The following is a 24,047-nucleotide window of genomic DNA, read 5'->3' on the forward strand; positions in this document are numbered from 1 at the left end:
GTAAAGGCGAATTTCGTAACCCACAAAAGAAAATTAAAAGAGAAAGAAACCCACTGGTAGGTAAGATTCAATAAAGAGAATAGATTTGGGAGTTTTGGAGGCAAGGGCACCGGGAGATGCCACGTGCTCGCCAGCAGGTGGCGCGTTTTCTTTAGGATTTCTTCCTCGAATCTGCATAAAACTTCGCAGCCAGACAAGCTCTGAGTCCCTTCGCCGGAAATCGCTATGCAGATAATAACCCTCCAGTGTCTGGAAATGTTTAATTACCGCGAACGCGGATTCCTCCAGCGCCGACCGCCGCCGAAGTAGCCCGTTAAAGACGCAGCGCCGCGGGTATGGTAAGGTAATTCTAATCCGAAGTGTTTCACCCGGACTATACACAGTTCAGTTAACATAACTTTTCTTCGTCATCCTCAATTTGGTTAGACACTGCTTCGTTTCTAATACATTTATTTCCACCGTTGGATAAGAGAAAAAGTTCAGTAGTCTTAGAACATAGATTTGTTAACTGTCTAAAATAATTGACAACTCATACTTGTACAAAAAATTGAAACTCACCACACCATTCAAACGCATTTTACACATGCTCCTCACAATACAAGGCATTGTCATCATTTCATTTTACAGATGATTAGTATGCCCAGAACCCAAGCAATTTCACATGAATACCCGTGCTTCATACATGATCTTACAGACCAAGGGTAGATCTGTGTCTATGTGCATTGTTACATTTGTTAAGGTGACAAATCGTTACAAAATACGTAGGGTCTCATAAAGAACTTACGAAACGGGAACTGCCTGGAAACACAGCTCACTTTCCCTTTCAGTTTTGATACTGTAACTTGTCTGTCGCTGTCACAATAAACACCGGCTCTTGGATTCACCTGGGATCTATTTTCTTAAGACTCTGGAGTTGTTTGTACGTTATCAGAGCGTGTTATCTGTACAAGTGTGTGTGGATGTCGTGTTACCTACCTCCCCCGCTTAAAAACTTTCTCCCCAAAGCTGGATTTTGACCTGATTGATCGTAATGGTTCCAGAGGAACTATTGAGCTATTACAATCCATCATCTAAATGATTACAGAGGGATACCTAAATCTCCGGATTATTTGAAAGCTCTGTACATGCGTAAAGGGGGGTCAAATGAGCAGAGCCCCAATTGTCCACAAAGTAGTTACGGAAAAGATTGCATTGGAAGCAAAAACTCCGAAAGTGCTAAGTAAATTCCATGTTTAAAAAATGAGGTCATTTTTGTGTGGCTGGGGAGTAGGGAGAAGTGGGGTTCATTTTTTTTTTTTTATCAAAAACACCCCAAAGCGATAGAGGCCATGTTCTAGTTAATATTCTGGAAGCTGTTCAATTTTCACTCGGAAGACAGGCTGGGGCTCTTTCCTTCCCAGTAAGCAGATGTTCCCAGAGGAGCTGGGGTTGGGGCAGGGAGACCAGCAGGGGCTGTCACAACCCCCCAATGTGCCCACAGAACGTGGCGGCGAGGGCTCACTGGGGGACTGGGAGCAAGGCGGTCGGATGTCTCGGCAGGCAGCCGGGTGTATTGATCCCTGCCGGACCCCACCTGCGGGGTGGGGTGTAACCGGGACCTGGAAGCCCGGGAGCTAGTTTGGGGACCTTTTCCCAAGGGTGCTCCGTTCCAGACAACACAGGGACTCCTTGGGCGCGGGCGGTTCCGCCCTGCAGGCGGTGGGTGAGAAAGAGAGCCAGAAGGAGCGGTGGCAAGAGTTTGCGCGGGTCTAGTCTCCGGCGGGAGCCGACAGTGAGCAGAGGCTGCAGCCGCGGGTGGCGGGGTGCTCTGGACGCCCTGGAACGGGATGCGAGGCCACACAAAAGTTTCTGTCACCTGCGATGTGCTTTTGGGCCATAGGACGGTTGGGTTCTGGCTACTGAGGAAGTTTACTAAATTCGAAAAGTGATGTCCTTGCGAGTCCTAAATGAATCTGACTTCGCTAAAAAGTCACCTGGAAGCCCTTAGACGTCCTGGGTCCTTCCTTCCGCAATTCATTCAAGCTGGAATCCAGGCGCAGCACTGCGACTATGCTTTGGGCTGATCAGTTTCTCTTAAGTAGGTGGGGGAGGGGATGCGCCCCTGTTCCCTCTGGAAGGAGGGCAGTGGGGTTCCTAGCTTCCTGGGCTGCTTCTGCCTGCGGTGCTGAAAGGGAACCTGAACTTGGTTGGCTTGCAGTGCAGACCGAGGCCATAGCTTGTGGGTCACCCCCTTGGGAGCTCAGATTGGGGTGGAGGACTCTTGAGCCATTAACAAATCGTTAATTTCATTCCTGGGGTTTCTGGGGTTGTTCCTTGTCAAGTGAGACCTAGCAGGATCATCTTCCAAGGCGGGAATTTGAAACAGGCCCATCTTTGCCCCAGCTGTGCCAGGGTCCCACATCTCTCACCTCGTCTCATTCTGCCTTGCAGACTAGCTCCAGGAGACCCAGCCAGAGTTTGGGAGGCAAAGCCTGGGATGCTGGGCCATGAGGGGCTAGCTCCAACCTTACATCCTCATCTTGCCCTACACCCACTAGATTCCAGGATTTGGCCTGAGTCCAAATCAGTTTTCCAGATAACCTGGAAAAAGTGGCGTTAAACAACCCAGTTTCATGGTCCTTTCTTTGGCATTCCTAAAGACTCTCCATGAGCTCTTTAGGGATCCTACTATCTAGAGATTTCTACAAGTCCTTGAAGCATGTTAGCCAAGGGCCCTGATTCATAAGAAATAGGGAAGTGGAAAGAGGGAGGAAACATAGTCATGCTGTGTGGAGTTCTAAGCAGGAGATGGGGTTGCACACCCCAGGAGGCTCCATCCCACCTGAATGTCCTTTTCTGAGAGGACATTTCCTAAGCAATCTGGACAGCCAGAGGGCCAAGTGTGGAGACCTCTCTTGGATTCTTTCATTGCTGCTAATGGAGGTTCTTGAGTTTTGTCTCCTAGGAGAGCCCAAGACTAGCACAAGGAAATTCCTTGACCCAGGTAGGAGCAAGCACAATCCAGGAATACCCTGCTGGACTCTCCTTCCAGGCCTTCCCCTGCTCTTGGTATTGCTGCCTTGGAATCTCAGGGAAGGGAGTGATCTCAGCTCCTTTCTTCTCCCAAGGATCCTCTCCCTGGCCAGAATATCACCCCATGCTGGCAGCTGCTAAGATTCCAACTGCAAACTTACTTGGGTCCCTTACTCCAGCACTAATCTGTGGCAGGGGATGAGTGCAATCCCTTGGGGCAAAAACTGCACCTCCCCCCCCCCCTTCTTCTTCCCCACCCAAGTCAAAGTTACCTAGGGGCTGGAGGCCAGGTTCTGTCCTAAAGCCCTGTGGATAAGACAAGGGTCTTCTTCAACTATGTCTTTTGGGGGGACATTTCCACTATCATTTCCCTGGGTCAGGGATTGACACCCTAAAAAGCAATAAGATCTTCAGAGGAAAGCTGGACTTGGCAGCATTCCCTTCCCAGAGACACAGTACCGATATGCTAGAGACCCACTGAGTCCAGGATCCAGCTCCCAGGGCTGGGTGAGTCACTCAGCAGCGACCTTGGTGCAAACACTGGGAGTGCAGTGGTGTCAATCTGGACCCACCCAGGTCCTGGGAAACCATTGCCTCCTCCTGAACCCAGGGCCCAGTGTTCCAGAGAGGTGGCAGGGAGAGGTCAGGGCTGGGGTCAGCTGGAGGGCAGCTCCCGGAGCCCATTAGTCAGTAAGGTAGGGATGCTGCCTTAAGGCGGAAGGAGTGAAGGCAGAATTTTTCGAAGCCAGAATCCTGACCCCTTGTAGGTCCCAAATGCCACCTGAACCAGTTCCTTTAGCTTAGAGGTCCTGGAGCTGACGATCTTTGCAGCTTGCGCTCCAAACTCCCCAAACCAATGAGTACCTGATTGGAGGGGTAGACTGTAAGTAAGAGTGGAATCCCAGAGGGTTTGGGACTCCAATAACTTTCTTGCCCTCCACCTCTGATCTCTCCACCGAACTCCACAAGCCAGAGTCTGGGGTCAGCCATAGGCATTCAGGTCTGGTTTACTGCCCTGGCGATGAGCACTCTTGGACGTCCAGAAGCTGTTGGATACCCAGGGCCAGCCGCCTCTGGGAAAGGATTCTGGAAGAAAGGGCGGCTCTGCCAGGGTCCGAAGGGCACTGGAGTCCAAGCCTCGGCGCAGGTATCCCGGGCGACCTCCCACCACCCCTGCACAGGCTTGTGTCCCAGGTGAGCAGGAATAGGACCGCGAAGAGTGCAGTTTCAGCCTGCTCTCCTCTGCTTGAGGTTGTTTCCTTTAGCACTCCAGGGATGCCACCGTGAGCCTAACAATGCAAAAGGGGTCGCACAGGACCGAAAAGCAGGGGACGCAGGTCCGGGGAGGCCGTGGCAAAGCGACGCAGCTGCCAAAGCCGGCTGCCCGGGTCAGCAAAACTTTGTCTCTCAGTGCGCAGGCGCAGGGCAGGGTTGGGGGACAGGCAAGGGAGGGGAGGAATCCTGAAGCAAGGGGAGGCGGGAGGGAGAAGGAGGGAGGGAGGGAGGAGGGTGGTGGATTAAAATAAGTAGGCGGCTCGGTGCTAAGGGATGAGTGAGTCGGAGCTCGGTCTCTCCCCAGCAAGTTCTCAGCCGCTCCCGGTTCAGACCCAACCAGGGAGCTGCGAGCGGGGCTCACTGTCCTCCGGGGGGCAGGGCTCCGGGCCAGTGGAGCGCTCCCGCGCGTCGGGCGCTCGGAGTCCCCGCAGCCGGAGAGGGGCCAGGACTCAAGAGCTCCGGGGGTGCCTGTGGAATCCAGCGCCTCTGGCTTCCCGGGTCCCCCGCAGCGGAGCCCCAGAGACTCCCTCAGCCCGGGACCGCCGCGGAACAAGGTAACTGCAGCCCTGGGCGCCCCTGCTCGGCGAGGGGAATGCGGGCAGCGCTCCCGGGTCCCCTGTCACAGCGCGGCGGGTGTCTCCTCTCTCTGTGTCCCAGAAGGAAGCTCCTCCTGCCAAACGGAGGCTGCAGGACCTTAGTGAATGTGAGAGCAGCTGCAGCCCAGGGTGGTTGGGGGTGCTGGCTCAGGGACTTCCCGAGCGGGGTCTTTCGGCCTCTGACCTCCGGGGAAGGAGGGGGCGGGCCTCCAGCACTGGCCCTCGCGCTGCCAGGCTCCTAGGAATCCGCGGCGAGATGCCCGCGGACTTCGGGAGTCAGCCTGTGGGCCCCCCTCTAAGAAACCGAAGAAACTTCAGCGGGCAGAAACTTTCCCGAAACGCGCGCCTAGCGCAGTTTGACCTACTTTAGCTGACGAAGAAGGAAGAGAGAATGGATGGATGGCCACGGCCGCAGCCGACGGCGCCAGGGACAGGTGCATGCCCCAGCCGGGTCGCGCTTTTCGTGCAAGTTTGTTATTTTGCGTAGTTGCGCTCGGGTATCCGGCCGGCTGGACCCGGAGCGCAGGGCCGCGTGCCTGACCCCGCCTCGCACTTCTGCTCTGACTTCGGGGTGTTCTCAATAGGATGAGTGCTCTGTGTAGTCAGGGCCTGGGGAGTTAACCTGCGACTGTCTCGGTTCAGGGAAGAGTGCAGGGGGTCGCGAGCACTCTTTCCCAATTGGAGACTCGCACGCCCAAGTAGCAGAAACGCTGTGGGTGCCGTGAATGTCTCCGGCTTGGGACTTATAAGGCGAGGATTCGTTTCCTCCCCCTGACTGTCCCCTAACTCAGCCTTCAGGAGAGAAGGGGGAAGCCCGAGGAGAGAGGGAAAGAGGTGAGGGGCTGCCTGCGGAACTACTTTCTTTCCCGACATGTCTAGGTTCAGAAGAACGAAAACCCACATCCAGTCCTTTTTCAACAGCTCGAGCAGTAGCGGGATGGGCTCTCAGAGGGTAAAGTAGCTGCGAGGGTTTCTTTGTTGCCACAATTTGGTAAATTTCAACCGGGCTGGCTTTTGGGAACAGAAACCACGTGCAAAGCAAGTTGGTCTCCCAGGCTCATGGCCTCCTAGAGAAGACAAGGGCTGACAGGGACAGGGGGCGACCAGTGGGTGGATGTTTTATCCGAGGCTCCTCGAAGTAATTGCGGTTTCATTAAGACTGGGGAACAGACCGCTAAGGACTCAGCGGGCGTTTAAATGCCGCGGGACGGCCGCCTAGCCGAAGGGTTCGTTCGCTCTCGTTCGTTGGGAGAATTCAACAGAAGTATCCGGTGGTGGTTAGTCCTCCCACCAGGGGCCTGGACGCCTGTCACCACGCGTGTTGGGGATTCGATGTCAAGGATGATTTTCTGGGGCTGCTGCTGGGCTCCTTCAGGCGAAAGCTCGTGGAGCTCGCTCCGTCCTCATTAATGCAAGCAGTTAACTCGCTCACGCTCAATTAGCCCCGAATAAACCACTTTAATAGACTCTGCACACTTCATTAATGCCCGGCATAGGGCTGGCTGCAGACCTGGAATTGGCGCTCGACCGCGCGAGGGAAGGAGCGCCTGCACTGCGCGGGGGACCCAGGATTGGAAGCGCGAATTGCTTTTGCTGCCTGTAGTCGGAATCTTTACCCGCACCTCCCAGATCTCGAGGCTCAAGCTCCTTGCCAAGCGGATGCCTGGCCCGGGGAGAGGTGTTTGCCCTCGCGTTTAAAAATCTAAAACGTTCACACAAGGGCCCCCCGGGTCAGGGCAACGGGACTCCGAGGGGCTGGGAGTTCGTTCATCCTCTCCGGCTGGAGAGGCGAGTGTGAGACTGTGTTTTTCTCTTAGTTGACCGCCTGAAACCGGATCGTGCATTTGGCCCATTCTTGGTACTAGTGTAAGGAGCCACGTTTCGAACGAATTTCGTCCCCGGGAAAGTCGTTGGCGAGAGCTTGGGGAGCCCTGGCCTCGGATTGCGGCAGAAAATAAGAAACTGGCCGTGATGCTGAAGAAAATAAATTGAGTGTTGGGGGACACAAGATCGGGCAGATAGCCCGGAAAGGTTGGCTCCCAAGAGCAGTGATGGCTGCAAAAGCCCCCTCCCCCTATGGAGCCCCAGGTCTTCTCGGCTCCTGAGGGTAGGCAGGGTAGGCGAGGAGAGGCCAGGTTAGTACCCGACGTTGGTGGGTTCCCCACCGGGGCACAGGCAGGGCTCGGGTCCTTTTGCAGTCCAGAGTCTCACCGTCACCGCCGCTCTCTTGGCCGGCGATAGGCCGAGCACCTAGAGAAGCAAGCGGGGATGCTGGTGGCCCCGCGGCCCCAGGGAGCCGGAAATAAGGATCTGATTTCCAGCGCCAGGAGGGGAAAAAGAAGTGACAGCAAATCAAAGAGCGCTCACCTCACCTAATCACCTAAGTCTGGGCCAACATTTTAAGTTGGCGAGAGCCCTCTTTCTCCCTCCTCTCTCCTTCCCAACCCTAATCCGCCCCTGCTTTCTCTCTGCCCCAATTCGTATTTTGCTTCGCGGGGTGTTAGCGCTCTAGGATGATCTCCGCGCTCTGGGATCACTGGACCACCAGTGATCAAGCCGCAGGGAAAACTGGTAGGGAGGCCCTCTGCTACTGAGGCGCGGGTCCTCAGGCGCCAGGCTGAATTAATTGCTGCCTTAACACTGCGTTTTTGCTGGGTTGCTAATGTAACCTGCAGTGGGAACATCTCTGCAGGCTTTCAGTGTTTTGCACCTTCCACCCCCTGCAGAACCTCTTTCTCCGCGGGCCTACTATTCAGCCAGTGACTTCTCTGACAGCTTCCAAGGGAAAGGGTTTCTGCATCGAGATTGTCCATACTCCTTCCTGAAAGGGCAGGGCTATCTCCCGTGAGAAGCTTTGCTGCAGTGAAATGCTGCCGAGTCCGACTGGGCCTTGTGGCCTTGGGCTGAGGGTAAGCCAGCCTAGGGGAACTGTCTGGGTGGTGTCAGCGTCCAGCAGTGGGAAGGAGCGGTACCGTGGCCTGCACAACCCAGGAAGGAGGGCTTACTGAAGGTTAGAGGAGCAATCTGAGGAAGAGAAGAGGGGAAATGGGGGTAAGGGAAAAGTGGGCAGCAGGGGATTGAGACAGGCAAAGAACCAAGCACCCTGTTCCCTCAGTGACTTCTCGAGTAGCCCTCAGCTCAGAGCTGAGAGAGTTCAGCACTTGAGTCTCACAAGCCACCCCCCCCCCCACCATGTACTTTCTACTTTTCCTTCTCCATGTTTTTGCCTCCACTGGACAGACTGACTTAAGAGTGTCTGGGAGGCTTGGAGATGAAAGGTCTCTCTGCAGAACCCAGACTTGTCCACGGAGGCTGGAGATCCTGACCAAGGAGGCCAGGAGATGCTAGACTGCTGGTCACTTCAGCTTCCTGGCCTTGCAGTTGGAGGGCACAGAAAGCATAGAAGCTGATTGTATTGGCCTCAATACTGTAGCCCATAGGCATACCCACCTGCCCAGGTGTCACTGCGTACAGAAATATCCGAGAGCCCAGAGACACTGCACCCTGTTTGATGGAGTAGGGAGGGAACCGAAGCCCCCTTGTATGTACCTGCAGATATTTGACTGAATTCGTAAATGAAGGCGGGTATCATCACCTTCAAAGGCAATTAATTCCCAGGGGCTCAGGTAAGAAGTCAGCCCAAAAGCAGCCGCAGAGGGTGGTGTCAAGAGGGCTCATTAATAGTGAGGCAGAGAAGCAAATTTGAGGTCAAAGTTGAGAGCTTTGAGGAGAAAGATGACATGGCTTCTAGAAGCCAGACTGAAGATCAGCTAAGTAGAGCTAAATGCAGAGGAGCTGGGAGATGTACAGATCTGTGTGTGTTTGTATGTGTGCTGTTTCCCTGGAGGCCCTGCGTGGGTTCCATGCAATCCCACGTGTGCGTGTGTGTGCGTGCGCACGCACATGTGAACATGTTCACGTCAGCATTTTGTTTAGCAGCACAACACTGATCATCTCAGTTTATCTTGCCACCTTGTTGTCATCTCTGCTTCAGAACATGTGAATCTGTGTTTATCTGTCATTGTGCATTTCTGTTTATCTGCACATGGACATGTAAATGTGCTTCCAAGTTCCTGTTCTCTTCGCCGGAGAGTGAAATTCTGTGTTGACTCAGGCTTGCGTGGATGTAAATTTCCACACATCAGTCTCCCCCAGCTTCTGCCTCCACTGTAGGCCCTCATTTAAGTTGGTTGCATTGCATAGGATTTGTTTCCTGCTGGTTTCTGTAGCAAGTTGTGTGTCTCTGCCATGGCCATTTGGAGGGAGCCCTTGCATCAGAGAAGTTTCCATTTTCTCTCTGAGGGCAGTGGGTTCCCTCAGTGGGGTCTCAGACTCCCAGCGTCTGCCCTGGGGCACAGAGAGGGTGTGGCTGAGCTGGAATTCCTCTGAACTTCTCTTTTTCTCTCCCTTCTTTTCTCTTCTTTTTTTTTTGCAGATTGCGATTGAGAACCCACTGCAGCTACCGCAATGGGCAGCAAAACCTTGCCAGCGCCAGTGCCCATTCATCCATCCCTGCAGCTCACCAACTACTCCTTCCTTCAGGCGGTGAATGGCCTGCCCACGGTGCCCTCGGACCACCTGCCTAATCTGTACGGTTTCAGCGCACTGCACGCTGTGCACCTGCACCAGTGGACGCTGGGCTACCCTGCCATGCACTTGCCGCGCTCCTCGTTCTCCAAAGTCCCGGGCGCCGTGTCCAGCCTCGTGGACACACGCTTCCAACTGCCCGCCTTTCCCTGGTTTCCTCACGTAATCCAGCCTAAGCCTGAGATCACCGTTGGAGGCAGTGGCCCCTCTGTGCTCAAGACCAAGCCACGCTTTGATTTTGCCAACCTGGCCTTAGCTGCCACACAAGAAGATCCATCCAAGCTTGGCCGGGGGGAAGGTCCTGGCTCCCCCACTGGTGGGCTGGGTGCCCTCCTGGATGTAACCAAGCTGTCCCCCGAAAAGAAGCCCACGAGGGGACGCCTGCCTTCCAAGACCAAGAAGGAGTTCGTCTGCAAGTTCTGTGGCCGCCACTTCACTAAGTCCTACAACCTCCTTATCCATGAGCGGACGCACACCGATGAGCGGCCCTACACGTGTGACATCTGCCACAAAGCCTTCCGGAGGCAAGACCACCTACGGGACCACAGGTACGGCGTGTGACCCCCCTCCCCCAAAGCTGTCTGTCACTGTCCTCACCATCCTCCTCCCTAATGAGGTGGTTCTTGAGCCCCACTTCGGCTCTCCAGGCCTCCCAGTTTCTGGGAATTCTCTAACATCGCAAAGGAAGCCATACAAGGCTTAGGCATAGGTTCTTGGAGGATGGGTGGAGAGAGCTTGGGGAGAATAAGTCAGGTCTCCATGAGCATCAGACAGGCATGCCAGCCTTCTCATCCCTTCCTTCACCTGTGCATCTGCAAGTGCTGTTCAGTCCAAGTTTCTGCGGTGACGGGCAGGGGGACCCGTGACGCATGTGACCGCCCAGCACTTGAAATGTGCAACTAGTGTGACTGCGAAATTAACTTTTTAGTTTTACTTACTTTTCATGTTAATAACCACATGTGGCTAGTGGCTGCCCACTTGGACAGCACAGCTCCAGCAAATTGTCCTCCCTGCCCCTGGGTCCCCTCATTCACCTTTATTGTTAACCCAGACCTTATAAGGAGACAGTGCTTGCCCCTCCTGGGGAAGGCAGGGGTGGGCCTAGCTGGACCCATTGACGTATCAGATGGGTCAGATATTGCCTGCCAGTTTCCTTCACCTCCCTACTCTATTCACAAACTTAGAATTTTGCCCACTCCACGTTAGGTCCCCCCCCCCCCCACTCTCTGAGGGCAAGCTCCTGGTTGCAGTGGGAGGGGATCTTAGATAACTGTTTATAACATTACATCATTTTGCAAAGATTAATTCTGTTTTTGCTTCCAGATACATTCACTCCAAAGAGAAGCCTTTCAAGTGTCAAGAGTGTGGGAAAGGATTCTGCCAGTCCAGGACTCTCGCTGTCCACAAGACGCTACACTCACAGGTGAAGGAGCTCAAAACCTCCAAGATCAAATGCTAAAAGAGCCTCCAGGTCACCAGGACCCTGGGTTACGATACCCCCTCCTCCAGAGGGACCAGAAGCCGAAGGCGACTCTGGCGGGCAGCGGGAGGGGCTCCCGGGACCTTCCTCTATCCCAGACTTGTCCCTTGGGTCCCGGACGCACGCGGAACTCGAGAGCCCCGCCCGGAGCCGTGACCCCAGCCGCCAGGGCGGCTCCCCCAGGACGCGGCTAAAGTCTTGGCCAAAAGGCGGTACTCACGTGGCGGAAGGGAAACTGCATTTAAAAAAAGAACGAAAGCTCCGCGGAGCCGCAGCGGCGCCTCTCCCAGAAGTATTACTTTTTCTATTGTTATTTTATACGTTTACTTTATTATTTTTTTCTTTGACCATATAAGCTTGTAACTCTGCCTGCGGAGAGAGAGGGGAGAGGGAAGGAAGTTCTGTGCGTTTGCAGAGTCCACCCCCTCCTCCCGTCCCCATCCCCACCCCGGGAGCCTGCAAAAGTGTAATCCGTGTATCTGCTTCTGCCGCCGGGCCCTGGGACCGCGGGGCCAAGGAGCGCCCCCTCCCTGCTCCGCAGCCGGTCGGCCGTGGGCCCTCGGACTCGGATGGCGGGGCGGGGGCCTTGAGCCCTGCGGCTGCAGCGGGCCCGGCCTCCGGCTCCCCTGTTCCGCCGTCCCGTCACCACGAGCGAGCAGCCGGCTAGGAGCAGGGCATTGTATTGCGATTGGCACTTTATGCTGACCATCGGTAACGGACATTTATCACTGGAGTTTTTTAAAATATGAAATAAACGGTTATTTTACAGGCATTGCAGGATGGGTATTCTCCCTCCCAAACAGGACACTGGGAGGCTTCTTTCCTTCAGAGGAGCAGGATTCCCTGCCCGCTCCAACCTGTCCCGCTTCCGGAAACCCGGCCTTCTTGGAGTGATAGGGTTGAGATGGGTGGAGAAGCCTCCTCTCTCCCTGTGTTGGTCTACCCCGGCCCCATGTTTATTTTCGTACTTTACTCCTCCACTTCGGTCTTTAGGGTCTCAGTGTCCCCACCCCTCACCTCCACGGGGCTGGTAGTTTACAAGGAAACCCAGCCTGCAGCCACTACTTCGGCCTTAAAAAAAATCACAACGTCTCCGGGTGCCAGGGTCGCTTAAGATCCACTAAGGGAACAGAATGTCACCCACCTCTCCAACCAAAGGCTTTCCTACTGGCCTCCAGCATCTGCTTTGGTGGTGGTGGTGGTGGTGGTGGTGGGGTGCCTTCACGTATAGCCTCAGGACCAGTACTGTCCCCAGGGCCCCAATACCCCGTTGCAAATGCACAATCATCGCTGCTTCCCCAAAGCCCCAAACCTACAACCCTCCCTCCGTTAGGATCCCCCCGACACAATTCTCTGGCTGGGTCTCATCCCCTGCCCGGAGTACGGCTCCACGCCCAAAGATTCCCTACAGTTTTTAAAGCCTCGTCAGGAATGGCGGGGGCGGGCGCCCTGGGAGGCCCGGGAAGTTTAGGAGGGGAAATCTGAGTCCTCCCTCCACAAGTTGAACCTTCCCCGGGGCGTCTAGTTTTCCCACAGAGGCCAGGCCGCCGGGGGCTCTCCTTCTTGGGGCGGGGCGGGGCTCCCCCTGCTCCAGTGTCCTGACCGCAGGGCGGCGCAGGCGGTAGCGCCCGAGGCCTTTCCCAAGCCGAGCGCTCGGCCTCTCGGGCTTCTGAGCCTGGAGCTCAGCGGCCGCGAAGAACGATGGGCCGAGCTTCCCTGCAACGGGGACCCAAGGTCCCAGCCTCCGGCAGAGCCCTGCGGCCTGAGAAAGGAAGCCCAGGCCATAAGAGTTAAAACGCTCTAGACTTTCACTGAACCATCGTCACCTCCTCTGGGCATACCCGCCCCCGCCCCCGCCCCCCTTGCGGGCTTGTACTCCGCGGTTCCCGGGCCCAACGTGTCCCCGTGGCCTTGGCTGGGCCTGCGCTGAGAGCCCTGCCCTCCGCGTTCGGAGCCACGCTGCCCCCTGCTGGACAGGCCTGGAGGGGCGGATCAGGACTGGGGCACCTCAGTGCGTCCTGCTGAGGACTCGGCAGAACTTTCTGCCGCAGCCCCTGTCCACCACCCCTGTGGATATCTGGTCTTGCGCTCAAAAACTTCTTGATCGGTTCCACGGCCCACTGCGAATGAGGACCGTGGGCTGCCTGGTCTTGACCGGACTGAGGGATCTCCGCTAGTCCGGCAAGATCACAGCCCTTCTTCTGCAGCTTCATAAGGATGCGACCCGGGACAGGCCAGAATCTGGATCCCAGAGAACTGTGATCTCTGGGCGCAGAGAGGGAGAGAGAGTTAATCAGTGGGTTTTGGACTTGGCTTTAGCCCAGCCAGTGCAGTCGGTAGTATGGTCTGCACTTGGCCATGGCTTACGTGAGGGTCCATGGCAGGCCCACATCGTTTCTGTCATTAGCCCCAGGAGGTCGGGAGACGTGGTTGTTCCAAGACGACAGTGCCTGAGTACATACACCTGTCACAGAGAGCTTTGAGCACCCCTGAGGATCTGACGGAGCGCCTCGTTCAGTTCCTCTGCTCTTTCTGGGGTCCCATCTTTCCTGAGGATTTACTACTGCTGCGCCCCGCTCCGCCCCGCCCAACGCACTCCACCCCAATTTAGCCACCTCGCACTCCTCCAGAACAACAAGAGCTTCTGCAGTTAGCCCCTCCCCAAAGACCTCCTGAAAGCTGTGAAATGGGGGAGGTTCGCAGGCGAGTTTTTCCATTCTGGCCCGTGCCACCTCTGGTAACCTGAATCCCCGTCCTTCCATCCTAGACCCTGCAACTGACTTTCGATAATATCAAGTGTAGAAGAATGGATTCCCAGCACAGGGTTTATAGAGGGGGGCTGGGAGTGGGGCAGGGTACTGCCCAAAGACCTTCACCACTCACAATGCCATTGCCTTGCCTTGCTCTACCATGGTTCTATCATCCTGATGGACCCAGAAGCCACTTCTCAGCATAGCTCGCTGTCTATACTGTGACAGTGATTGTTCATACGCTATGTAGTAACAGCACAGCAAATGGAAGGGCAAGTGGGAGGGCAATCTGGGGATTCTGGCCACAAGACATCACACAGGCCACCTTTCCTAGCAACGTGGTTGGGGGACAGTTTCCAGCTCCTACTCTGTGGGACGCAAGAAAAGGCAATGAGAATGCCGGAAATGCTTGGGTGGGTTTTATTGCCTACCCACTCTGCAAAGGGGACACTCCCCCATTCCCGCTACACGCCTAGAAGATCCCATCCTTATCCGACCCCAGTCTTCATACATTAAGCTTTTGTGGTCTCAGGTGCCCAGCTTTCGGGAGTGAAGGAGGCGAGAGGAGAGTTCAGCGGGAGTCCTTCCCTAAACTGCTAGGCCATCTGTTTCTCTGAGGGGCAAGGGAGCGGGGCTACTCGGCTGGATCTCTTTGCTGAACAGGTAGAAGGCGCGAGAAACCCTTAAGGCAGCCTGGAGCTTCCAGGTGCTCTGGGAGGAGATCGGTACACCGTGGAGAAAGAAAAGCTCGCAGGGGTTTCTTCCCAAGAAGAGGTTCAGGTTCCACCCCCTTCTTCTGAAATGTAGCCAGGGGTCTGGGGCGTACAATGGGCCGTTTTTTCCTCAGACCTCTTGGCCGCGGGAGTCAGGGCTAGCATAGGGTTGTGGGGGAAAGAAGAGATGCGGTGGGCTGGTCTAGGGCTCCTAGATACAACCTCAGTTCCAAGAATGTGGGACCTGTGATAACATACCCAACCCCACCCCTGGAATCTTGGTGTCTCGAGAGCTGGCTCAAAGGAATCCCATCCCACCTTCCAAGGCACTAAGGCGCTGTAACGTCACATTTGCCTCTGGCAAGATACGCCCGGGCTCCGCCAGGTCTACCTATCTCATTTATGCAGTGTTATGACGTCACATGTGGGCTGTGATACTACGGCTCCCACATTTTTCGGCCCCGCCCTGCAAACCCTTCCAGAAACGCGCCGAGAATTCGTTCATCTCCATCAACAGGATCCACAGACCCCAAGCGTTGGTCTGGGGTCCAACGCCCCGCAGCGTCCCCCTCTGGAATCTGGTGGCTTCGGATAAACCTCTCCGCTGGTAGCTTTCCAGTGCACCAGCTGCTGGGAGATATCCGCCCCGCCCACGTTACCCGGTCCTACCCCCCGCCTCCATCACTGCGCACGCTCTGCGCGCAGGCGCAGAGTGAACTCATCCCGCGGAACATTAGGCGCTGGAGCTCACGGTCCCGCGGCTGTGGAGGGCGGTGGCGGGCGGTGGCGGGCGGTCGCTGCCGACTTCCGTGTCCCGCTTTCAGGCTTAACGAACGTGGGGTACTACTGGCATAGCGGGCGCTTCCCGCTATGGGCGTTTGTGAGCACTAGAGATGCTGAAGCCGAAGAGGGCAGCTCTGGGTTCATGCGAGCTGGAGGCCCCTGGAGTCCCTGTGGCACCCCGAATCCAGCACTGCCATGGTCCGACGGAGGTCCCTGGGATTGGAGCCGGCAGGGGTGGTGCGGCCAGGCCCTGCACTAGATCCGGTGTGGCCTTAGTCCTTTCAAGCTGGGTCTTTGAGACAGAGGTCTTGGCTTCCAGACCAGCGGAGCTCTTGGAGGCACAGACTTGGCCACCCACCCTACCCATTCCGCCTGGCTTTCTAGAGGGCCACTTCAAGAGCCAGACTGATGGCTGGGTCCAGTTTGCTCATGTTTCAGATGAAAAAATTCACTATGGACTGAGATAGGAGGAAGGGGGCAAACCTCATGTCAGTGGCAGAGGAAGAATTAGAAGCTTGTTTCCTTTGAGGCAAGGGGCCTGAAGACCCAGTCGTTAACTTTTCCTGCCACTTACAAGCTTTGGCCAAGTCCGTGAATTTCTCTGAGCCTGGCCTTTCTTCCTTTAATGGGGATAATACTCTTCCCACCTACCTCATTCAGTTGGTGTAGAGGTCAAAGTCATACATCTTTTCTCAATCATTTATTCACTACTCAAACCAAAACCGGGCCCTAATGTGTTGCAGAACAACTTTGACATTTATGAAGCACCATGCAAAGCATTCGAAATGATTCCCTCAGCATCCTGAAGCTCCCAAGCTGCCTTATTCCTAAGAGAATCTTCCCATCCTCACTTTCTCATCACCCAAAGATTCTGAAAAGGGATGGAGGAAGGATATCACCTGGACTGGTGGTCATGAAACTTCTAGAAAACTTGGATGAAGCCTTCTTTAAACTGCATGGAGATGGATAAATCAGTTCACAGATTATTGTTGTATTTGGTTGAGAGAGGAAGGTGGGTGACAAAATGTAAGTGCCCTACCTACCATTCCTTTGTGGCATATACGTAGGAAGAAAGAGACAACTTGAGGCAGACTGAGGTGTGGGGCAGGGCAGGGGGCTGTATATATGGTAGGTGTGACTGAATAGGTGGGAGGGGGTCTCTGACTTTACAAACACACCCAACTACAATATTCTTTGGATTTTTGCTTTCTCTGATAGTTATACAATGCTATTACATGGACATATCTTCAAGAATGTTCCTTTTACCCAGTCACCTGAGCCCTGGCCCTCTGCTACCAACCACTCTTGGCCATTTTTCTTAGCCAGTGCTAGTTCTAGCCCCAGCTATCAGAAAACAGAAGGGCTCAGAAAACTGGGATGGATGGGTGAATGGACTAGGTTTTGTTTCTTATTTCTAAACATGGAGATGGCTCTTAGCAGTTCAGCCATCTCTGGGGAGGTATAGGCATAATTTATTTTCAATGTTTGGTTTGATTGGACTCTTGCTCGTGGGATAAGATAAGGAGTTTTGTCATAACAAGGCAGGGATGGGTTGCTTTTTGTCACTGGTAGGAGTGGGTAACACTGGAGACTGTAGGTAGATGGAACTTTACAGGGGCCATGGAAGAAAGCTACAGGAGATGGGGCAGGAATGGCTAGATTCTTCACTTCTCAAAGAACCAGAGAGGGAAAACAAGCCTCCAGAGAATTTAGGCCTTGCTTTAAATAATGAGATTTACTTGGGGGGTTGGTTCACTTCTTATTAACCTGTGTCAAGAGCTGAACATTTTGTGCAGAATTCAGAATATTCTTAATATCTCAAAGCTTATATAACTAGGAACCAGAGCAGGTGTGGTGCTACGGCTGTCCAGAACAGTCTCTATTATGGTGTTGTTATCAGGAAGACCAGCCAAGGCTGAACTATTTGAGCAGACCCATTCTAAGGTGGGTGACATGGCTCAAAGAGTTCTTGTTAACCGTTACATAGATCTGGGCACCATAGATGTAGCTTCTAAATCTTTTATCTTCTATATTCCTTTTTATTTTTCAGTTTCTTTGTCTATTAATTCCTAACTTGGGTACTTTAGTGTGTTAAAAACTCCCACCACAATGGTAGAATGTTGTTGTTGTTGTTGTTTTTTAGTGTATATATATATATATATATATATATAACATATTCAGATTTGTCTCTCCTTGACAATTAGCAGGACCCATGGGAGCCTCCTCAGTGTGGCTGTGGGGACCGTGGCATTGGCTGGGGTTTTACCACTATGGGAAAAGTGGGAGGCATTGCTAGGGCTTCTCCAGGCAGGAAGCCAGGCAAGGTTTTGTCCCTGGCAAATGATGTTTTATTTTAATTATCATAAGTATGTATTTAACTGGGCCGGGGAGTATAGGGAGTGCTGGAGGAGGGCGCTGGGCTGTGATATGTTTCCTCAGCTTTCTCTCCCCCCATATATTAATTTAAACACTTCAGGCCTATGGCACAATAGAAATTTATAGGGAACACTCAATTATCCACCACCTAAATTCCACAGTTAACATTTTACTATGCTTTATCACATATCCTTCCACTCTGCCCCTCCAACTTTTTTAAAATGAAAATTTTATAAACATACAGAATAATTGTAAGAATGGACAGAGAACACTTTCATACTTTCTTTATAGAGTCAACAGCTGATAATGTTTTATTATATTTCTCTCTTGCTGTCTTTCTCCCTGAACCATTTGCAAGTTAGTTTCAGACTTCATTATATGTTAACCTTAAATAATTCAGCACACATATTTTAGGAATAAGGGCGTTACTCTTTTACCATAACATTATTATCAATAATAATTTTGCCTGGTGTCATCAAATGTACCATCTACATTATAGTTTCCCCAAATTTTCCCACCTTTTGATTTTTTTAAGGTTATTTAATTATTTTGAAAGAGAGTGAGAACAGGGGAGGGGCAGAGAAAGAGGGGGACTGAGAGAATCCCAAGCAGGCTCTGTGCTGTCAGCACAGATACTGACTCGGGACTTGATCCCATGAACTGTGAGATCAAATCCTGAGCCAAAATTAAGAGTCAGGCTCTTAACCTCCTTAGCGACCCAGGCACCCCCCATTTTTTGAATTTTTAAAAATCAAAATCCAAAGTTTTTCACATTGCGTTTATGTCTTGTCCTCTTTTAACCTAGAACAGTTCTGGGTTTTTTTTTTTTTTCAATTTAAAAAAAAATTAAAAAAATTTTATTTTTAGGTTTATTTATTTTGAGAGAGAGAGAGAGCGCGCACATGAGAGAGGAGAGGCAGAGAGAGAGAGGGAGAGAGAGAATCCCAAGCAGGCTCTGCACTGTCAGCACAGAGCCCAATGTGGGCCTTGAACCCACAAACTGTGAGATCATGACCTGAGCTGAAATCAAGACTTGGATGCTTAACTGACTGATCCACCCAGGCACTCTGAGTTCTGTTTTTTTTTTTTTTTAACTTTTTAATTTGAATTACTTATAGATTTATAGGAAATTGCAATGATAGTACAGAGAAGGTCCATGTGTCCTTCACCATTTTCTTCCACAGTTACACCTTGCATGATGGTAATACAATATCATAACCAGAAAATTGATATTGGTACAATGTTTGCATTTAGTTTGATGCTATTTTCCCACAAAAATAGGAATAGGTAGATTCTTGTAACTACCACCATAATGAAGATACAGAACTGTATAATTACCACATTGATACCTACTGATATCAATGTTTTAGCAGTTTGAGTGAAACCTTAACTCCTCTTGTGGACTGAATGTAACCCCCCAAAATCCCTGTGGTGAAATCCTAATCCCCAATGTGATGGTATTAGGAAATGGGGCTTTGGGGAGGTAATTAATTAGGTCTTGAAGGTGGAGCTATCATGAATGGTATTAGTGTCCTTATAAGAAGCGTCTTGAGGAAACTTGCTTCCTCTCTCTCTGCTTCACACCATGTGGGGACACAGCAACAAGCTGGCCATCTATAAACCAGGAAGATGACCTTCACCAGACACTAGATCTGTTGGCACCTTGGTCTTGGACTCACAGAGAAAGAAAAGCCTGTCCTTTAAGTCAGTGAGTCTGTGGTATTCTGTTATAGCAGCTTGAACTAAGATACCAACTTGTAAGCCCCTTTGTCCTCCTCCCTGTGTATGACATGATAGTCATAAATATTGCCTTTACGTGCATTGAGATCCAAGTTAGACAATGCATTACTTTTTGCTTTGACCATCAAACAATTTAGACAACTCAAGAGGGAAAGTCTGTTGTATTTAGCTGTGTCTGTGCTTTTTCAATTTTTTTTCTTCTTATATTTTTGGTTTCCATCTTTTACCATTTCTTTTCTTTTTGGAGAACTTTTTTAGCCATTATTTTAAGGTAGGTCTGGTGGTGAAAAATTCTATTAATTTTCCTTCATCTGAGAATGTCTTTATTTCTCCTTCATTTCTGAAGGATAATTTCACCAGGTACAGAATTCTGGGTTAACAGTCCTTTCTTTTCAGCACTTGAAAAATGTGCTGCTTCCTTCTGGCTTTCATGGTTTCTGATGAGAAATCTGTTGTCATTTGAGTTGTTTTTCCTTTGCATGTAAGGTGTCATTTCTCTCTTGCTGCTTCCAAGGTACTTTCTATGTCTTAAAGTTTTTTAGTTTTTTTAAAGTTTTTAATTTTCAGAAATTGATTATGATGGTTCTTGGCATGGATTTCTTTGGATTTATCCATTTTGGGGTTTTCTCAGATTTTTAATTCTATAGGTTTGTATCTTTTTCCATGTTTGAAAAGGTTTTCAGCCATTATTTCTTTTCCATATTTGAAAAATGTTCAGCTGTAACTTCTCCAAATACTTTTTTCATCTCTACTCTTTTTCTCTATTTCGTAGACTGCAATGACAAATGTTATAGTTCCCCAGGTTTTTGAGGTTCTCTTCACATTTTTCACTCTGTTTTCTGTCTGTTGGTGAATTTGGGTCAATTCTACTGTTCTGTCTTCCAGTTCAGTGATTCTTTCCTGGGTCCCCTCCATTCTGATATTGAGGGTTTAAAAAATTCCAATGATTTTTTTTTTAATTCTAAAATTTACATATGGGTTTTTTAAAGTTTATTTTTGAGAGAGAGAGAGAGAGAGAGTGAGAGAGAAAGAGAGAGGGAAATGAGAATGAACCAGTGGGGTGGGGGGCAGAGAGAGGGAGAGAGAGAATCCTAAGCAGGCTCCTTGCTGTCAGTGCAGAGCCCCACAAGGGCTCAGTCTCATAAACCGTGATATCATGACCTGAGCCAAAATCAAGAGTTGGATTCTTAACCCACTGAGCCACCCATAAAATTTACAAATGGTTTTTAAAAATATATATTCTGTTTCTTTCCTGAGACTTTTTAAGTTGTTGCAAGGGTTCGTAACTGCTCATTGAAGTATTTTTATGATGGCTGCTTTAAAATTCTCGTTGATAATTTCAACATCTGTGTGATCTTGATGTTGATGTGTGTTGATTATCTTTTCTCTTTCAGGTTGAGATTTTCCTGGTTCTTGGTCTGACATGTAATTTCTGATCATACCCTTGAAATTTTTGGTATTATGTTATGACACTCTTATTGAAATCTGTTTTGGTAAGTTTCCTCTGACTTGCCATACTGGTAGGGAAGGGGTGTCACTTTGTTACTACCATGTGGGGATGAATGTCCAGGACACCCACTTGGCCTCTCTTACCACCTTAGGAGGAGGGGTTGCCGTATTGCAACTTGGTAGAGGTGAGATTTCAGGCTCCCCACTGGCATTTACACTAGGAGGGGAGAGGTCCTTTTTGTTGTTCCCACATAGTTTCTTCTGGGGGTACACAGAAAGCTTTTTACATCTGGGTGGTGGTGCAAGTTTGGCTGCCCACTCAGTCTTCTCAGACACACCTGGATGGGATGTGGAGGAGCTTCCCTTTGCATGCAGGCAGACAGAAGTCCAGACTTCTCACCCAGTCTTTCCTGACTGGTAATCTGTGGCCTTCTGAATATCTTGTTGCAAAAGTGAACTGGTATTAGCCTTATGGAACTATCCACTACGTGACAAATTTCTGCACAAATTCCCATTTCCTGGGATCATTTCATTTATCGTTCCAAGGTGATCCGATCCGGGGTTGCCACTCTAATATATTGTGGTGTTTTTAATTTTGTAATACAAAATTCTCACTTTAGGTTTTGACATAACATGCTCTGGGGTGGTATTTTATTGTAAAGTTACAAAACTTTTGTCTACTCTCAAATGTTGGTATGTAGGGTCCCTGTGGATACAAAAAAAAAAAAAGAACAATCAATATTTTTAGATTAGCTATAACCTCTTGAATTTTGGCTTAGTAAAATTGAGTCTGTTATTATTTTGTTTATGAAAACAAAAAAAAATCTAATGTATCTAGTGGCTGGGAGCATGGATTTCTTTTTTGCCCTACTCTCATGTCTGGTTTTCACGTTGTAATTTTTAATATAAATATGTCCATAGAATTGTAAGCTTTGTTAAATTTTTGACAATGGAATTTCAAGAATCTGTCCAAATTTTCCTAAAATATTAGATTAGTTTCCTTCATTGTCAGAATATTTCCTAACAGGATAGGATTTTTTCCCTTCTCTTCTATAATTGTGCCTTACATATTTCTTAGTGTTGAGTTGGTCAGGGAGAGGAATAATAATTATTATTATTTTTAAATGTTTATTTATTTTGAGAGAGAGAGAGAGGAAGAACAAGCAGGGGAGGGGCAGAGAGAGAGAGAGAGAGAGAGAATCCCAAGAATTTGTGCTGACAGAGCAGAACCTGATTCAGGGCTTGATCTCACAAACCTTGAGATTATGACCTGAGCCAAAATCCAGAGTCGGATGCTTAATGGACTGAGCCACCCAGGTACCCCAGGGAGAGAAATAATTATTTTGTTTAGTTTTTTTTAACTTTTACTTATTATCGAGAGACAGAGAGACACAGCATGAGCATGGGAGGGGCAAAGAGAGGTGGAGACACAAAATCTGAAGCAGGCTCCAGGCTCTGAGCTGTCAGCACAGAGCCCGACATGGGGCTCGAACTCAAAAACTGCAAGATAATGACCTGAGCCAAGGTTGGATGCTTAACTGACTGAGCCACCCAAGCACCCTGAGAAATAATTATTAAAGCAAAACCTTCTCTTCAGTTAATATTATTTATTAAGACCTGTAACTAGTTCCTGAGCACAGGCTAAGTGTGGACATCATGCAAACTGAGGGAAATGTGTGTTGTTACAGCATAATGTTTACTTCAGTAAGTCAGGGCAACTTAAATAGATAACCCAGATGAAAGGAACTGGGAAGCAGGAAATGTGTGTCTCAGCACACATTTTATTGCTGAACTTTGTTGGGTCGCCTTAGTCAAATCCTGTAACCTCTGAGGGCCTCAATTTCCTTACCTGTCAATGAGGATAAAAGTACTTATCTTTTCTGACTTGTACAGTTTTGGTTAGAGAAAATTTACATTTGTGCCATAAATATAGATAACATTGCTAAAGACTATCTACTTCTTTCTACGGAGCCTTAAAAAAAGTACCTGTACCTCCCAGCTTTTCAGTTTCTTTTGGTGTTTCAAAAATGTCTTTGAGCAAAGAGAATTTAAACAGTGCTTGGGGGGAAAAGTGCTTGGGATAACTATAAAAATGTTTACAGACTTCATTGACAGGGTTGACTACGTCCCATTTTTGCTATGAGCGAGAAATCAAATTTATTTTTCTCTCCTGGATACTCTGATTCTTCTTTAGTTGCCAGACAGCTAGTTACATCGCCCATGCAGATTCAGGTAGAAGCTTTGCATATGGGTTACAGAACTGTGTAGCAGACATATACAGATCAAAATAGCTGTAATTAGAAAATCAGCTTCACATTTATGAAATATGAAGAAGCATGTGGATATTCTGACTTGCCCCAGAAGCACAATAAAAGTAAACCAACTGCCCTCGAAAGCAAGAACAATTACAAAAACACACATTTTGAAAAAAATGAACACAAAGATTTGAATAATAAATAGTTATCTCTAGAGAAACAAGGAAAACTCACTTCAAATTTCAGAGTGAAGTGTTCATAGTAGTTAGACCACACCAAGCATACTGCTGTGTTAAAATGGGAATCTCTGCATAAGGCCCATCTGTAGGAGACCAGCAGCCCACAGGATCTCTCCTATCTTTGAACAGGTTTTCAGATGTGGCAAGAAACTAAAAAAGAATCCCTGTAAATTTTATCTACTCTTTGTAATCTTCAGAATCTGAAATTAGGGAGTGAGCCAAAGCTAGGTATTACATGAACTTTATCTGTGGATATTAAGGTCACTTTACAACTGGCTGCAAAGCACATTTTTGGCAGAAAAAAGGTAAAGCAATGTTTAGAGTTTTCTTTGTGTGTGTTTACTATTGGCTTATTTCCCTGTCATATAAATCACTCTGAGCTGTACAGTAGGCATGGGCCAGAAGGGCATGGAGCATGAGTAGGGATCTGTTAGTGCAGCCTGAGGAGGCCAGGTGAAATCCATTCTGACTTTTCCAGCTTGTTGGTTTCATCGTTTTTACAATGGGTGATTGTCTTCAGCCTGCTTGGCTGGCTCCAGGTCCTTTGAGGTTCCCAGAAAATCCCCATGTATATGCAGCCAGAAAGTTGGGGGCACAGTGGGCTTAATGTCTGGAGTGATCCTTGGTGCACACTTCCCCTGTCTGGCCTGGGGGGCATGCCTCTAAGTGATGAACAGAAATTGCTTTAATTGAACGTACTTCTGTTGGCAGGATGATTTCAGAGACATCTATGAGAGTCTACCTCCCTTTGAAAACAAACCTTGGACTGCTCCCCAGGGGTCTGGAATCACT

The 24,047-nt window shown here is 50.1% G+C and overlaps 1 protein-coding gene across 1 annotated transcript; it reads left to right on the forward strand.

The window, feature by feature from the left end:
- Positions 1-4,554: 4,554 nt before the first annotated feature.
- OSR1 (odd-skipped related transcription factor 1) lies at positions 4,555-11,777 on the forward strand. The gene is made up of 3 exons (XM_049652479.1): positions 4,555-4,841; positions 9,319-10,018; positions 10,794-11,777. The coding sequence occupies exons 2-3, from the start codon at positions 9,351-9,353 to the stop codon at positions 10,927-10,929; spliced, it is 804 nt and encodes a 267-aa protein (XP_049508436.1). The 5' UTR covers positions 4,555-4,841; positions 9,319-9,350; the 3' UTR covers positions 10,930-11,777.
- The last annotated feature ends 12,270 nt before the right edge of the window (positions 11,778-24,047 follow it).

The sequence above is a fragment of the Panthera uncia genome (genome assembly GCF_023721935.1).
Source record: "Panthera uncia isolate 11264 chromosome A3 unlocalized genomic scaffold, Puncia_PCG_1.0 HiC_scaffold_12, whole genome shotgun sequence".
Lineage (NCBI taxonomy): Eukaryota > Metazoa > Chordata > Mammalia > Carnivora > Felidae > Panthera > Panthera uncia.